The sequence below is a fragment of the Metarhizium acridum genome (genome assembly GCF_019434415.1).
Source record: "Metarhizium acridum strain ARSEF 324 chromosome Unknown scaffold_586, whole genome shotgun sequence".
NCBI lineage: Eukaryota > Fungi > Ascomycota > Sordariomycetes > Hypocreales > Clavicipitaceae > Metarhizium > Metarhizium acridum.
In genome coordinates, this window is record NW_027094048.1 from 38,162 (window position 1) to 54,829 (window position 16,668).

Genomic DNA, 16,668 nt, shown 5'->3' on the forward strand with positions numbered 1-16,668 from the left:
CGGGTGTGACTAGCTTTTGCAAGAGCCTTGCAGGTGGTCTTACGGCAGACAACATGACCTGGGCTGGGGGACGTGCTTGCTCTGAAGCTAAGCACGACCCAAGCGTTTTGCCGCCAACGTCCAGGTTCCCTGTATTAGATTATTACGTAGCCATTTACGTGAATTACGCCACTGAAGAATAAATATTTAGCTGATTAATATATTGATAGCATGTAGTTATTTAGTTACGCGATTAAAAAATTACCATTGGGACCATGCACTCCCCATAACTTGACTAGAGGAAAATGAGGACCAAGTAGAGTCTAGGCCACGGCGGAGTGTGTGCAGCGGCACCATGTATTTTCGAGGTCTCTGTATATTTAGCACTGTTTACGTTGCCAGGACTACTTACTCTGGCCCCTACTACGGGGTGGTTCCACTGCTTGCGCAGGTCATAGTAACCCCATGTTGGGGACCAATAGTGTGGCGCTGCTTGATTCTTCTTGACGATAGGCAGCGCGGCTACCTTCGAGGGCAACGGGGGCATAATTTCTACACTATATATGTCGAACCAAAAAGGCTATCTGGGGGCTGATTTCAGACAGAGGGGTACGATTTCGGACCCCTGCAGCTGGGCAAGCAGTAGTGGTTGGTGAAGAGTTCATTGACTCATTGCCTCTGTACGTGAAGCCACAGGCTTAAGATCGAAGATTCGTGAATTGTTGTGATGCTTCAGCAGATGAGTCGTGAAACTCCTGAGCATTGCCAGTTCCTTATCAGCGCAGAATGGGCAACGATATAGTTTTTTCGAAGTCTTGCATATGTCGGGTTTTGGGCTCTCATTGTTCGATTTATCCGTCATTTGATCGATAAGGCACTGTGGAAGGGCCAATGGCCATTCATTGCATTCAGATGTAGCCGACCTGCGATGCGACCGGTCATCGAAGCGTAACTGCCGTGCCCTCTTTATGTCTCCCACCACGTCACAACTAGGGCATTTAATACCTGGCGATCAAATTTCCGTAGACATTTGGGACATATTCGCCAGTTCTTGAATCAAAACCGCTTCGTTGTTTTCCGACATGTCGGTTTGTCTTGATGGGATCTCCCCCCGCTGCTTCCGTGTGCTTGATCAACGTACCCGAGCAAGATGGCTGCTGGCATATTTCGTCGCTACCACGAAACATGCTTGAAAGGGCCGGTAGTGCAATTGGGGAAGAGGCAACAGAAATGGAGCTCATCTCTGCATTTAATCGTTAGCATAAGACAAAATTGGCGAAAGCTCAAATCGTACGATTCGTGAGCATGGTCACCAGAATGATGACCTAGAAAAGTGACGGTTTCTTGTGCGTAATCGCGGATGACGCATCAAAAGACTGGATTGTCCTCGAGGAGCATTCCGCACATTTAGTTCCACAGATAGCATGGTTGTTGTTGGCGCACCGTCGGTATCAGTGCAGGCATCTCTCATACTTCTCAAGTGTATAGTCACCAACTTCCTGGCATACTCTAGTCTCACTCTTAATGCATACTACAGTGCGAGGGGACATTAGTCTATATTTATGGACCAACGGTCGGATGCAGACCCTTCCCTGTAACGTGGGCCAAATTAGGCTGCAGTTTACCCAATAAGCAATCATCTCTAATGTTCTGGTACCATAGCTCATCAGAGAAAGTGCACAGAACTGGCTGGTGCGAGCGAGCGAGAGTTCGAGCATCACAGTGCTCAAGTTAAGTTGCGAAGGTGTTCAGGTAGTTTGAGCAGCTCGACGCAAGAGAGGGATGTCGTGATAAAAAGAGCTGGGTGTGTGGAGGCAAAGTTTCTGAAAACTGGCTCGTAAGAGCCGATTTGTAGGCAAACTGGGTGCCTTCGCAATTTGCAGCATAGAGTGAATTGCCTAAGCAGCTAACCAAAACACGCTAACCACCATTTTATGACAGCAGACCTTGGGCAGCTTGAAATACGGGGCAGCTTGAAATACGGGGCAGCACAACAAATTGACCAGCAAGGCTACGCTAGCCATCCAAGGGGGATAGCACTGGCGTGTCAGCAGAATCCTGCTATCCGGAACCTGCCGTCCTACAATTCAGGCTAGCGCAGGCATGCCAGTGCCCGCCGCATCCCCGAGCACGAATTGATCTAGGGCCGATCCAGCACTAGTGCCACAGGTGTACTGGTACAAGAGATGAACCAGTTTACCCACGAAACTAGGGTGAAGGTGGCTTTGGTTCTGGAAGTGGCCTGCTGAAGGAACAGTGCCAGGGCTAGTAACTTGCCAGCACACCATTCTCACCAGTCCTGCATGTGTCCTCGTTCAGCAGGTCCTCCAGTCTGCGTCTCCGCCTAGCACAAGAGCTCCGGTTCAGTGACGGAACCAGAGCAGATCACCTAGATGCCATTTTAAGGCAGAACACATGTACGAGGGCAGACCGCGGCCCATTTCGTATGACCTAGGGCCTCACACGAACTAGATTACTTGAGGCGAACCTATATGTGCTGATCCAAACGTCTCTGGATAACGATGCCCCGTATGCGCCGACGCCTTGGTACGCCCAAGTAACTTGGCTTGAAGGTAAAGGTTTGAGCTGGATGTGGAGCAGGCGTGAAAGCAGCCGCCTACCTGGGCGCTTGTTTTTTGGCCTGGGCGAAACTTGGCTCGTGCTAAGTGTGTTACGCGGCATGTGGCGCAGACTGATGGGCTCGCATAATTAATGGGCTGGAGCCGACAGGCCGTCGCAAAATCTGGGCGTCATCTCCCTTCATCTGCATCCCTCTGCATTGCTGCACAACTAGGCCTCATAAGGTACCCTACATAAGAACCACGGGAACTAAGGCAAGATCGTCGCCAAACACGGTGCCCAAAATACTATTATTTAGTGCAGGTTGCTAGAAGTACCTATATTACGGGTTGACTGAAACTAATTGATACCACCCAACCCAAATGCGATAGTCACCGTCCGGACTCAAGAGAACCGTCCGAGGTGACGAGAGCAGCTTTAAGTATAACCATACGAAAGAGGGTTGGGTTGTTCAGCATGAATAGTAAGCGCTTACGCCAGAGACATGTTTTTTTGAGCCAGCGACATCTGATGGGACACACCAGTTCGCACATGGCGCCTACACCGGTAGGCAAAATCGCTGAGACCCCGGCCGTCCCAAACCCTCGCAAGCCACTCTCCTCCCAAGGTAGTCTCCCGAGCCCGACAGCATCTCCCGCCTTAGCTAGCCAGAAGAAAGGTTCGGCTATGCAGACGGCAGTGTGATCACACAACGCATCTGGATATTTGTGAAAGTTCGTCAACCGGAGCACCATTACTGGCATGGTCTTTTAACCCTGACAGGACGGGAGCCGTGCAATCCGCGCGCTGGCCGACCAATTGCCATGATCCCGTCTGCCTGAAAGCAGCATTTGTCTGTCGGTCGCGCCACCCGGCCGCCCGTTGCCCCCCACAAAAAGCCAAGCGTTTTAGTTTTCGGCCCGCATCAAGTCAATGGATAAAAACGTGCATCCCCTAGCGAGTCACTTGGACCTATTAGATGTTAATTTAGAATGTGCCTCGAGCCTCTGGAACCCTCTGTTGTGGCTTGCTACAAAACTGGCTATCGCTTCCAACCTCTCTACTTGAGTTGCTCCCCACACTCGCCTGGCGACGAAGTATTTAGGTATAAGTACGGCGATCGAGCGGCCAACGAGCCGGCAGATTCTATTCCGAGACTAACTAGCTTCATATTGCCTCTGCTCAATCAGATATTTGACCTTGGCTTTCACTAAATAACCCCCAATACCGCTGTTGGGCTGTTAAATGTCTGGGATAAATGGTGCTTGCTCTTTTGCGAAGTCGTGGAGATTCGTGTTGGGGAGTAGCGGACACCGGCCGGTACGTTGCTGTCAGTACCGGGTGCCTTGGCGACAGCACGGCCGCCCATTGGGCCAACTAGGGCATTATATGTAATCTTGCGTTTTTTTTTAGAGTAACGATAATGCATCGCTTCTCTATTAATATAAGCTTTAGTGATCTACCACTTCTCTTCTTGTTTTCTACGGATAGGGTTGTTTTCTAGCGCTCCAATATCCGGTGTGGTGTTGAACAGAGCTGCAACTGCACGCTGGGCTCTACCTGTAGATAACTCAGCCACCATGCCCGCTTTTTGAACCGGGCAAAATTCATAAGGTTTAGGCCGGTTTACTGATAATTCTACGCCAAAGGCACGTTTTTCAGGCATTGCGTTGCGAATATATCTGTAATTGAGGGTAGTGGTTGTATTGAAGGTCTGGTGGTTTTGTTCGCAAACTGTTAAAGAGTATGAATCTATCTAGAGAAAGGAAAATCTATAATGCCCACGTAGTCCGTGGTTCGCTTCAGGTAGACGCGAACCTTGTGTGGCGCCTACGTTCAGCCGCTGAAATGGGTCGTAACACCTTGAATGAGCGACTTGATTTGACACGCTTTCTATATTTGTGGTGGTGCTTGACAGTCGCTTTTGGCAGTTGCAGGCTCCTTCTTCTTCTTGTTGTTGTTGTTGTTGTCGTCGTCGTCGTTGTCGTTGTTGTTGTTGTTGTTGCTGCTGCATTTAGCTTTGTGATCCTCAGCAGAGCAACCGATTTGAACGCAATGAGGGATCCAGACAGGTGAGATGTCCTTGTAGCCATCAGGGCACCTTTCAACCTCAGACACAGAGACTTCAAAAGCCTTAGAGCAATCACATGTCTTCTGCTCATCAGGGGCTGTTGTCGTATTTTCAGGCTTTTCCGCCGCAGTTGAAGGCTTTGCATCTTGGGGCTTGGCGTCGCATTTGGCTTTGTGATCCTCAGCAGAGCAACCGATTTGAACGCAATGAGGGATCCAGACAGGTGAGATGTCCTTGTAGCCATCAGGGCACCTTTCAACCTCAGACACAGAGACTTCAAAAGCCTTAGAGCAATCACATGTCTTCTGCTCATCAGGGGCTGTTGTCGTATTTTCAGGCTTTTCCGCCGCAGTTGAAGGCTTTGCATCTTGGGGCTTGGCGTCGCATTTGGCTTTGTGATCCTCAGCAGAGCAACCGATTTGAACGCAATGAGGGATCCAGACAGGTGAGATGTCCTTGTAGCCATTAGGGCACCTTTCAACCTCAGACACAGAGACTTCAAAAGGCTTAGAGCAATCACATGCATTCTGCCCATCCCGAGCTTGTATCGAGTTTTGCGCTGGTACAGGGCTTGCAGACCCTAGGGCCGCGGCGAGCAAGAGGATGGCGACCTTCATTTTAGAGACGAAATGGTAAAAATGTGGAGTAATATTCAGTAAAGTCGATTTAAAGTATGATTGTTATACATTTGGAGTCTAGCTTTGTAGGGCCAGTCCAAGCTATTTAAATACTCGGGGGGAGGGCAAGTAGACTACACAAGTCTCGTCGCTTGTTCTACCCAAATTCTGACTCGTTCTCAAGCAAGTATCTTCCCTCAGCAGCATTAATTTCACTAATTAGTTTAGTATGGAGCAGTAGTGACTTGCATTGCTGTTACAATAATACGCCAAATAGGTAATTTTAAGCATGACAGGATCAGGCACGCCTGTGAGTCTGAGACTACGGCGGTTGTTGAGGCAGGGCTGGATGTGGATCCAGATACAATACGGGCATGGTTTGACCCACTAACTACTATAGCTAGCCACGCGTCCCCCGAGTCATTCACGTATTGTATTCAAGGATCTACCCTTATGGTCTCAGAAATTGTGCCTCGGATTGAAGCCATGAGTCAGTCTATGACGAAGTCCACTTTATGGATTTTCTGCTTCGATGCATTGCACTCAATAGCCTAGAGACTTACTGATTCTTGGCCGAGCTACGGAGGAATTCTTGGCTAATATATTCTTAGACAGGCATGATCCTAAACAGGCATGAAATTTGTACTATGCAGTATCTAGCCATTTTACTATAACAAGATATTATATGCACTACTTGTTACTCCGTAGTCTGCCTTGCATCCGATGCATCCTATCCGCAGTGACATTGCACCAGCGCCAAATTCAGGCAGCATTTCTTGTAACATCAAGCGTGTCAACGAATCGCTTACTGCACGATGTGTTCCAATGCTGGCATAAATTTTCTCCACTACGCACAGCCTTCCAGCATGGAATGCGAAAGAGTTTACCCGTCTGTGATCTTAAGACGGATAGTGACATATTTCCACGAGCCTAGATATCCACGCAGGCCAGGCCACTCTTTCCAGCGATTTCATGTCGTTTAGCAAGTAGGGCAACCAGCGAAAATGTCGCCAGCAAACAGCTAGCCGTCTTTTGGCTGCGGCAGGCTGACGAAACTCTGAAAGCTCCAAGAATTGATATTCAGTCATTGACCACAAAAGCAGCGCAATTGTTGAGACTGTCGCATGCAATACCACCGAACTTGCACTGCCCCAATGAGGTGCACTCCACCCCAGAGCCAGCCTAGCACGGTGCGATGCACCCTGTAACGCCCCCGCTTACGCCTACCGAAGAGTCGTTGACTGCTTCTCGTTTACATCCACGTGAACATTATGCTTATGCGATGGCAGCAGTGCTTACCTAGAATCCCTACATGACAGACCACAATTCTGCATAGAAATATCAGAAAGTTGCTCCACAGCTCAGCTAGATACACACATAGTAACAAATGGAATGGTTGTGATGACTGCTTGGCCCACGGACTCCCACCCAGCCTTCGCATGATTCTACCCCTTGCAGCCAACTTCTCTAACGTGCAAGGGGTGGCGCAGTATGGGATACTAGGATGGTGATAGAGGTAGACGTTATTTGGGATGCACATGAAATGGATTGGAGGAGCGAACAGGAAAACATACAAGACACACGCGTTAACGTTTGAACTAATTTATCGTTCTAAGAAGCGTAACTCGCTCAGGACCCTTAAGTATTACATCTAGCATCACTTACTAAGCCGTAGACGTGTACACGACTTTTGTGACGATCCGTGCAATCTCTAAATCAACTCTTTTAGATTCTTGTAGCTCTGGAGTGAAACAAACCCCTGAATATTTACGGAGTAGTACGTCTCATCTTTTTTTCATGTCTATGTCTATGCTATTGAGGGCTAGCGCCAGGATCAGACGATATTTAGACTGTAGCCTCGCTATATTGGGTGCCCCGGTAATAGGTGCGATACTTTAGCCTCGTATCTAGCTATTGCGACCCGGGCACCTCAGCATACGCAAGCCAAGGAGATGTCAATGTGAGGTCTGTTCTTCATGCCGCCCTTCGGCATGAAATCTAGCTTACACTTGATGGGCTGACGTAGCGGCAGCGTGTCATGAGTCCTGACGGCAGCAATGCATTGATCTTTGAATTTAAGCAGGCTAGACCACAACATCGCATCATGTTGTCGGATAAGGCTGCCTCTGCTAGTTGGACAAGCAGACTTGACGTAATTGCTGGATGTCATAAAATCATTGATATCAGTAGTTTGAGAGGCTGGGCATCAGGTTGGCTAGGAAGTCTTCTAAACTAAAGATAAATGACATGAACCCTTCTGAAGGGTAGAAAGAACAACAATCAATGTCTTTTCAACGGACAAGCTCAGTTAACAATGAGTCTCATAACGTGGCACATGTGGCGTGAGCTTATCCCTTTAGCTGTGGAAGTGTTCCCTTTTAGCGCGCCCCACTTCGACTTTTCGGTACCCATCGCGACGAGGTCCAAAGAACACCTCAAATCACGGAAGAGTTTCGGCACCTAAAACCATGGAATGATGCAAGGCGGTTTATTCCTAACTTAATTGATACAAATAGGTAGATTAATACGTATGCATGTTAAGGGGTGATTATCGATATCAGTGGCATCGCACGTATCGAGAAGTACGGAATTGAAACTCTAGCGATTTGATTGGTTAAGATCCCTGCCACGCTAAAAGGGAACACTTCCGCATGACTTGCAATTTCAGTCAGGTCCATACTACGTCCAAAGTAACGTTACTAGGAACCGCAGCTACAGTACAGTATCACATGGGCTTAGGCTTTATACCTTTAAGGACTGCAGACAAGCTGTGATCGGCCTTGAAAAACGCGTTGCTTGACCTGTCTAGAAGACGGAGACGGACGCATAATTGCAGGCTGTTCTACTCAAGATACGAAACACGTGGCTCTATTAGTTAACTGGCATACTAAGTTGCTGTATTATATCTCCCAAGATCCATCTCACTGTGCCTGGCTTTTTCTAGGAGGTTGGGGCCTAACAGCTCCTCTTTTACCCAAGAGCCCTCAGCTTGCGGGCGACCATGGAAATGCAAGACACTGTCGCTTACCGCGTTTGCTTAGCCGTGTGCTCAGCACGTCGACTCCCTCATTAAATCCGGCATAAGTCGACTCGAAATCGTGTAGCATTTTCTTGTCCAGAATATTTCTTCGTGGCTCCCAGCCGGTGCCGCCGTTAATGTACTATCTGAGGAAGATGTTCCTACCCCACCGTGCTAGTAATTGCGTTTTGTAGATATCAGCATCATCAGAGTCGTTCAGCAATGCTTGATGGGTGGTACCGCCTTTGTCTGATGCCAAAAGTTCTTGTTGGGCAATCCACGGTCCTTGGGCTTTCCTGCGTGGCACTGCGACTGGTCCATACATTTGGGTGACTCATTTGTCGTCTTTGGTGTCCAGTGCGCATACCACAGGGTGAGAGGCTGTGCGTGAATTGCATTTGAAACGTCACGGTACCGTTATCCCGTATGCACTTGAGTACGGCATCTGAAAGAAGCCATTCCTCGTAACTTGCAATGGTAGAATCTAGATGTTGATCTCCACTGACTGATGAAATCTTTTCGTGGTTCCTTGCTTGGAGTCTAGTGACGGATCTTTTGGACTTGCGATCGTGGGTTGGGTTTAGTCTGCGACGGTGCGATCTTGCATTTCGAAGCTTGCGTGTCGGAATAGATTCATCATCACTATCACTTCCAACGCCTGCGGGTTCACGGGCTTTGCGACGCCGGCGCTTGTTTTTACCATTACAGGAGTTGAGCATTCCCGTCCTTCCCTCCGTGTGATGAACGGTGGCTGCACTGGAATGGAAACCCGTCTCCCCTAAAGACTGGGTCTCCAATTCCACGGGCTGGCATCCCTGACTGCAGCCCAAGAAGCCTTGTGCCTTGTTGCTTTCGTTCAAGTGCTTGCCATTTTGCATTGAACTTCGGCCAACCACGTCGTCATACGACCTAATGCTTGGTTGCACAGGCACATGAGAACTTTGACGCGTCTGCTGGGGATTTGTGGAGGTATCGTTATCACTACCGTCGATATCATTTTGATATTGGGCGCGGTGGCGCCTCGAGTTTCCGGCTGGTGAAAAGGGCATAGTTCATCGCCAGGCTCTTGAAAAGCCTCGAAGGCAGCCTCGAAGGAGTCTGTCAGTTCAGATGCCATTTCGTTGGAGCAACCAATTTGTGGCGTGGATACAAATTGGCTGAATTGGGTCTCCATAGAGTCGGCGGCTGCAGGGCTAGGTGGTGCTGGACTTCTTATTTCTATACAAACCGGACCTTGTTCCTCTAGTGGTAGAGAAGTGATACTATTATGATCATCTGCCGTACATCGCCCAACCCTGGCCTGGACACTACGTCTTTTATCCACAGGAGGAGTTCATCTCTTGTTGTTGATTCGTCCAAAGCATCCAGAACAATAAAGCCCTTCTTCTGGACTGCAAGCATCTTGCACACAACGTCCTCGAGCGCCTTTGTAGCAGGTTGGTCGCGGCCATCCTGGTGTGCTTGAAATGAGGCGTCAAGAAGACCTACAGAACCGTCCCTCCTTGATAAAGCTGGAAAGCAAGCGACCACAGCATGCCATCCAAGGTCTGCTTTGTCGTGTCGCTAAAATCAAAGAAGAAGTTGAGGATAAGACGGTCACTTCCCTCCGTGAGATGATCCAGCACAGTCGCACTGAGAACTGTCTTTCCATATCCCGCGAGCCCATTCAGCCATAAATGTCGACGCAACCCCGAGTGCCACTCCTGGAAGACGGGGCTTTTCAGGAGCCACGCGCCCGTCCCTTCATGGCGGAGCTTCCTCGCGTGGTTGGCGTTTGTAGACGGATCTGGGGGACAAAGCCAGCGCTTGACCTTATCGGTAAGAAGGTCAGACGTAGTGGAATCAGTTGCAGCTTTCGTTGCAATGGTCATCTGCTGCATGCCATCGATCTGTTGTTGAACTACTCGCGGTCAGGACGTACTCGAAATTCAAATACTATTCGTCTCATGTATTTGCTAGTGTAGCTTAGTGAATGAGACAAGAACTAACCCAACTGAAGCACTTCCAGTGCCCTCTTGGTCTCCTGGACCTCCGCGGCCGGCACGTACGTCAGGAGCTCCTTGGCACACGCAGCGGCGGTGGCCGAGGCGTAACGTAGCTATTGATCGTTTTTGTGGGAATCGGCGTAGTCGCAGATCCCTCGGATCACAAGACAGGGGCAGTGGTTCATCAGGCCGGCCGCTTCCATCTCAAAGCAGATGCAATCCTCGCCGACGTCAGCAACAATCCGATCGCGCGAAGCGGCGTCTTTGACAAGCGTGTTGCCGGATGCGATGGTCCCGTAGTGGATCTCGGGGTCGGTAGTGTCTCGAGGATCGCGTCGAACCTCGCCAGCCGTGTCACAGCCCCGACAGTCCGGCCCGGGGACGTGGTGGCATGAAGCTTTGAACAAATGGTTGTTGTCGGAGCCCTGGTGAGCATAGCCAGGATTTTGCTTGGATCTCTTGCCCATCTTTGGGTTCTTCTCCAGCATCTCTTGAAGATAGAAGGGAACCTTGGAGTCTTTCCCCTCGTGATCGGCCTGGATGCTGGCAAGCGCATTGAGGAGGACCGTCGGACGCCGCCCGAGGAAGCCTTTGCGCTGACGCTTGTCGCCCGACTTTGCCTTGATCAAATCGTACTGGCGGACGCCGCCCGTGATCCCGTCGGGCTCGCTCACGACGATGTCGCTGAGCCGGATATCGCGGTCCTCGTCCGGCCGAGCGATGCCGCCGCCTATGCCGACCAAAAGACCAACACGGATGGAAGGCAGAGAGGCAAGCAGGCTCGAGGCCGTGGTCGCAGCCGAGGTGGTTCCATAGACTCCAGCGGCAAGAGAGGCAATGACGATATGATGCTCTCCTACGCGGCCCCAAGTATAAACGTTCGGGTCAGTTTGGTGTCTAGTGAAACCAGTTGGAGCTGCATGTTTCTCATCGAGAATCGCTTCTGCAGCGGCCCGCTCGATGGGAAGAGCAGCGATCCAGGCGACCGCATAGGAGTCGGGGCTGTCGAGAGCGTTGTGGGATGCCATGGTGCGGAGGGGCAGTCCGCCTACGTCGACGCGGAAGCTGGGGTTGAGTCACCCAGGCAGAGGGAAGAGACGTGACGATGGCATATTGTCTATCACTGTCAGTTACGCTCACGCACGTTGGGTATTCGCCTGCATGCAGCACCCTTTATCTGGCTGAACCACATGATTGGGCGTGGTCAATGACAAGAAACTGTCTCCCACATAGCCAGGGTGTCAGACAATATAAGTTGCTGGCTGGTGGCCCCGAGCCCTACGGCGTTTTTGTACGCGCCCATTGTCACAGGTCCAACCGCTGTTCATCGACGATGGGAATGCCTGACAAGCAACCGCACAGCCACAACTGCTTCAGCTGCCACTCTCACCTGCAGACTCCTTTCAAGCTGACATTTGACGATGGACTCCACACTTACCAACCAGCCCCTTGAGCGCGAAGGGCAATCAAAACCGCAACGCGTCCACGACACGATCGCGACCGGCTCCAGTTGCTCGGACGCGTATTGTACCGCAAAGAACCTGAGTACTTGAACTCCATGCCATCTAATGTCACAGCCTGTGTCGAGAGGGAGATAGTCCTCAGAAAGACACAGCAGCGCCAACAGCTGGCTCCAAGATGTGAACACTGCACCGCACTTTCTCGGCTGAGGGATATCCGTCATGGAGCCGGTGGGTATTTCTCATGGGTAGATGACAAGTCAGGTACATCCCAGTCTGATCTTGACTCTGCCGGTGCGAGCTGCGCGCCCGGAGTCGCTGAAATTGCCGCACACCACCTTCATGCGGCTCGACGACAAGACTGGTTAGACATCGGCGCAGCAAATTCTCCTCGCGACAATTTTGCCTGGTTTGGAAGCGCGGAAGTCCATACCGCCATTGCTTTGACGGCGATGCGCGTTGGGCTTGCAACTGAGGCCTTCGTGCGTAACTACGCCTTCCCGCGCGACGTAGACCCTTGCAAGTATTTCGTATACCGCCATCAGCGGACCTGGGAGCGACATTGGTGCAGGAGTAGAATTGGGAGTCCTTTGGCCCTTGCCAGTCACGTCTTTGGACCCCTGTCACCAAACTATCTCCTGGTCGAGTAGACTTATGTCTGTAGAGACAGGTTTGTGGTCCATTTCTGGCTACTGCATAAATTCAGGTCAGGTAATTCCAGATCAGGTCTATCCATTTCTGGCTGCATAGACCCCAGTCAAGCAAACACAGGTCAAGTAAACACTCGGCATCCGGCTTAAACTTTTACCATCTGCGCGTGGCTCACAGGATCATCCACCAATGAATCGTCGCTCTTTTTTGAACAGCCTTCACAACTTACCCGGCACACGGTCGATGTATGTGCGATCGACTTTCAGGCCCTCCTAGGAGACGGCTTGGGAGGAAATTGGAAACCAGAAGTGAGCGATATTCAGATATCGTGCTGCCATCGCAACTCTGTCTTGAACTAACCGTTCTGTCGCTCTTCTTAGAGGCTGCCGACTTCGTGATGATTGCAAAGTCGTCCATGCATGAAGCAAATGGTCTCTTGACTAGGTGAAATGCCTAGAATGAAATGAAAATGACCCGTTTAAGGCGAATTTAGTCCTCTTCAACACCGATGCTGGCTTATGCCACGACGTGCATAATTCCCCTTTGTAGACTTTCTCAAATCATGTTCTGGCTTGTTTTCAAACTCTCCCGCGGATCTCGCTGTCCAGCGTGAGTATTTATATCTAGCCTAGCATCACTTGCACTGTCCTGTCATCCTTTGCATCCTTCAAATCACCATGGCTTCAACTGCTGCATCGGAAACTTCTGTTACTGCGCATAATGATACCGAGAAAGACGCACGGGCTAGAAGACGGCTTCTGACTCCAGAGCCAACGCCTGGAGTCGAAGAGGGGAGGGTCGCAGCAGATTTGGCCAGAAAAGCCGCAGCCAAGCACAATGTAGAAACACCAACGTCACCAGCCAAGCCAGCTACCGGCACAGATGCGACGGAAGTTAAGTTGGATGATGTGCAGCAGGAAATTGAACGGGTACTGCGATGCGCTGATGAATCCTATGCTGAGATTCTGGCAGTGAGCCAGAGCTCAACGGAGGAAGAAATCTTAGCTGCTTGGAGACGGCTTGGATGCATGTTGCACCCGCATTATTGCCATCATAATGATTCCAAGGCGGCCTATAGGAGTAAGTGAATTAACTGTTAGCTATGGGCCTACAACTAACGTGGATGGCAGAACTTCGACGGGCGGCACGGCAGATGGGCGTAGATCAAGTATTCATCGATGAGGTCACCCTTTGGGACGGTGAAGAGGCCCTCCCGGAGGAGATTCGGAATCTGATGACGATGGCAACGGTAAAGACGCGCAAGGCGATGTAACCATGGCAGAGGACGAAGTCCCCAAGCCTCCTGCTCGAGTGCAGGATATTTATCGAGAAGCGACACCTCTTCTTTACGAGCTTGGGCATAATCCTAGTGATGAAGCCTTGCTTGACCAACTGAATGGCCTTAACCACAGAATTAGTGCCGGGAATAACGCTCACAATAAATATGCAACAGACAAGAGTGAGAAAATCCCAAAATACCGGTGGCTGATCCCCGTAAGCTTCTTCGGACCACATTACAAAATAGCTCTGGAGAGTTATTATGTTCTTCTTAAGGATCCAAAGAACAAGGTTGCGAGAAAGAATTTGGTGACAGAGAAAGTCCTCATAGACGAGTATGTTACGAAGCACCTTCCTGAAGAATGGAGTTTCGACGTGGCGGACGATTTTCTCAAAGCAAAGCCTGTGCCTGCCAATCTGAATCGCATTGACTACCCGTGGCCCACCGCTAAGGCCGCTGATGGGTCTCTCATCATAGGAGTGAGACAGCAGGGGAAATGGGGAACCCAGGTATGCGTAGAAACTACAGTCCCACATCAAAAGTCTGTTGTAATAGGGCATGGGATACCCACCGTCAAGAGCGCACGATGCACCTCACACCCACATTCTCGGTCTTTTGGTCCCTCGATAAGAGATCCTTGAGGATAATCACCGCTGGGCTCGTGGCACAAGTCCACGGCTCCCGCTGGAGCGACGCCCAGACGTCGTTCCAGAATATACGTACGGGCGTCGCGAAAGCCTATTTATGGGTCGCCCTGCAGCGCTATTGGCCATGAGCCTTAACGAGTTTACCCAAAAAGTGACGACATCGCGAATGATTGGAATATTGTGCTTCATTTAACTAATAACTTACAACCTACCCCTTGTATTTAGTGCTATGAGAACAGCGGTGCTTACTCTTGCTTATCCTCTTCAACTTATCTCCAGATATCTCCCATCCCACGCCTAGTGGCCTTATTAGGGTCATTTTCCATCCGTAATTTAACCTGGGCTTCTATAACGGACTGGGCCGTTGAGATGCACTCGGCTGATGCCGATGCAATAACGCCACCAAATGAATGTCTCACAATCTGCCCCTGAGCATCGACTATGTAAACAGTTAGCCAGCTCCTCGAGAGCTTCTAGTTCTTCTTCTCTGCAATGCAATCAATCTGTTGGTTTCTAACACGCCTCTGACTGAATAAGCTCCGTGCCCCTTACACCGGCAGATTAATGTGAGGCAACATACGCAAGAACATCAAGTTAACGACGTAGTCGGTTAAAACAGCTAACTATAGCCCCGCTAATAGGCCGCCCCTAAACCCCTTATCACCCTAGAATTAACGATTACAATTACTTAATCCAAACTTAGTGCTTAATCTTCCTCCACCTTATTATACCTTTAACTATAAGTTATACATGTACCGCTTATAACTATAACCTCCCTTAATTATCCTACACGGCTAATTAGTACTTTAAGGGTCCTAGTGTATCGCAATACACGAGATGCGTCTATAGCCACTACTCTAATATCCTAACTTTAAGGTAGTCTAATAATAGTAGATTTAATAACTCTAGCTTAGCTTTTATCCTAATTTTAGCCCTAAAAAGGCCTTTTATATAAGGTGCTTTTCACTAGGTAGCTAAAGGGGCCTATACTTTAGGTTCTTATTAGGGTTAAGCATGTGTTATTAAGTGGTTTAAAACTAGTGCTATCTTCTTAAACGACTATTTTACGCTTAATATTAAGGCTATTAATAAAGCCTTAAAAATCATTAATAAGTTTAATTAGCTAGGAGTTATTAATAAAGTTATTAAAATTAATATACTTAAAGTATAGCACTTTACTAATAATAGTTTTAGCGATTAATTAGGCTAAAGATATTTATACGAGCTATTTATCTAAAACTACTAAAAGTTTAATAGTAATATTAGATAAAATAATAAGTTAAAGGCATAAGGGGAAGTTATATAAGCTCTTAGCTACTTTAGCTATTACCTCTCTAGGGGTAATTTTATTCTATATAACCTTTAAGGTAGTATCTACTAGCACGAAATAATCCTCTCTAACCCTATTATTTTATCCTAGGATTACTAGTATAGCGTAATAGACCTTAGCCCTAATAGTATCAGCTCGTTTTTCGCATAGCATAACTATAATACCTTCTATCGCCTAAACTAAACTTAGCCTACTAACCTAAAGTAATACTTTTACTCTATTTAAGGCATTATAATAATTTAACGATTAGTGCTTACGAATTATTCGTAACCCTACGAAATAAGTCTTTATTATTAATATACTTAGGGTAAAAGTATTATAAATATTCTACGAGTGCTTCGCTATATAAGTGGAATTAAGCCTATATAAGACTCCTATTAATAAGAATAGGATTTCTAGATATAATCTTAAACATTACCGTCCTAGAATACCTAAAGAGTAAATATTAGCTAAATACAAATATTAACCGCGGCTCCTTATTAATAGTTCGATTCTCGCACGAGTTTACCGGTATAAGCCTTATATCCTACTCTAGGAGCCAGAGCTAGGAAGGTATCGCGTTACATAAAACTAAAGAAACCCTCTATTAAGCGAGGGTTTAAATAAAGGAATACGGAGAGAATAAAGCATCTTATAGGGATAGAACCTCCTACTCCTTCCTTTCGCTAAAGGTACTCGATTTTAAGCTTTAAATTAATTAATCTATTAAATTATTACTTAATCGGTCGGTTAGCATTAATTTAATTAAGTTATTAGATTCGTTATAGTAGTTAGAATTAATTTATTAAGGTATTCGGAAGCGGTAGCGTTAAGTTAGGTCGTATTAGTTAAGAAACTAAATTTCAATATGTTAATTACTCTAAATGTAAGGGTTCTCACAGAGAAAAGGTGAGGAAAATTACCTCAGGCACTCAGGCCTACTAGGCGCGCTTACTACGCGATGCCTTCCCAAAAGAGGTAATGGCTCCTAGAGGGCCTAAGAGATTTTTGGCAGATTTTAGTGGGCTATCCACTTACTTCACAGTTCACGCGTTATTAATATTAAGAATAGCGCTATTATGTAATTTAACT

The 16,668-nt window shown here is 48.3% G+C and overlaps 5 protein-coding genes across 5 annotated transcripts; 2 read left to right on the forward strand and 3 right to left on the reverse strand.

Annotated features, from left to right (window-relative positions):
- Positions 1-4,431: 4,431 nt before the first annotated feature.
- On the reverse strand, positions 4,432-5,226 carry J3458_021668 (uncharacterized protein; the record flags this gene model as incomplete). Its single annotated transcript, XM_007811488.2, has 1 exon — positions 4,432-5,226. The coding sequence occupies one exon, from the start codon at positions 5,224-5,226 to the stop codon at positions 4,432-4,434; it is 795 nt and encodes a 264-aa protein (XP_007809679.2).
- A 4,503-nt stretch (positions 5,227-9,729) lies between these two features.
- Positions 9,730-10,125, reverse strand: J3458_021669 (uncharacterized protein; the record flags this gene model as incomplete). Its single annotated transcript, XM_066122680.1, has 1 exon — positions 9,730-10,125. The coding sequence occupies one exon, from the start codon at positions 10,123-10,125 to the stop codon at positions 9,730-9,732; it is 396 nt and encodes a 131-aa protein (XP_065972241.1).
- A 218-nt stretch (positions 10,126-10,343) lies between these two features.
- On the reverse strand, positions 10,344-11,258 carry J3458_021670 (uncharacterized protein; the record flags this gene model as incomplete). The annotated part of the gene is made up of 1 exon (XM_066122681.1): positions 10,344-11,258. The coding sequence occupies one exon, from the start codon at positions 11,256-11,258 to the stop codon at positions 10,344-10,346; it is 915 nt and encodes a 304-aa protein (XP_065972242.1).
- A 1,566-nt stretch (positions 11,259-12,824) lies between these two features.
- On the forward strand, positions 12,825-13,614 carry J3458_021671 (uncharacterized protein; the record flags this gene model as incomplete). Its single annotated transcript, XM_007811404.2, has 2 exons — positions 12,825-13,421; positions 13,472-13,614. The coding sequence occupies exons 1-2, from the start codon at positions 13,019-13,021 to the stop codon at positions 13,612-13,614; spliced, it is 546 nt and encodes a 181-aa protein (XP_007809595.2). The 5' UTR covers positions 12,825-13,018.
- A 2-nt stretch (positions 13,615-13,616) lies between these two features.
- On the forward strand, positions 13,617-14,250 carry J3458_021672 (uncharacterized protein; the record flags this gene model as incomplete). Its single annotated transcript, XM_066122682.1, has 2 exons — positions 13,617-14,129; positions 14,176-14,250. 2 exons carry the CDS (start codon positions 13,617-13,619, stop codon positions 14,248-14,250), a joined length of 588 nt encoding a protein of 195 aa, XP_065972243.1.
- Between the last annotated feature and the right edge of the window lie 2,418 nt (positions 14,251-16,668).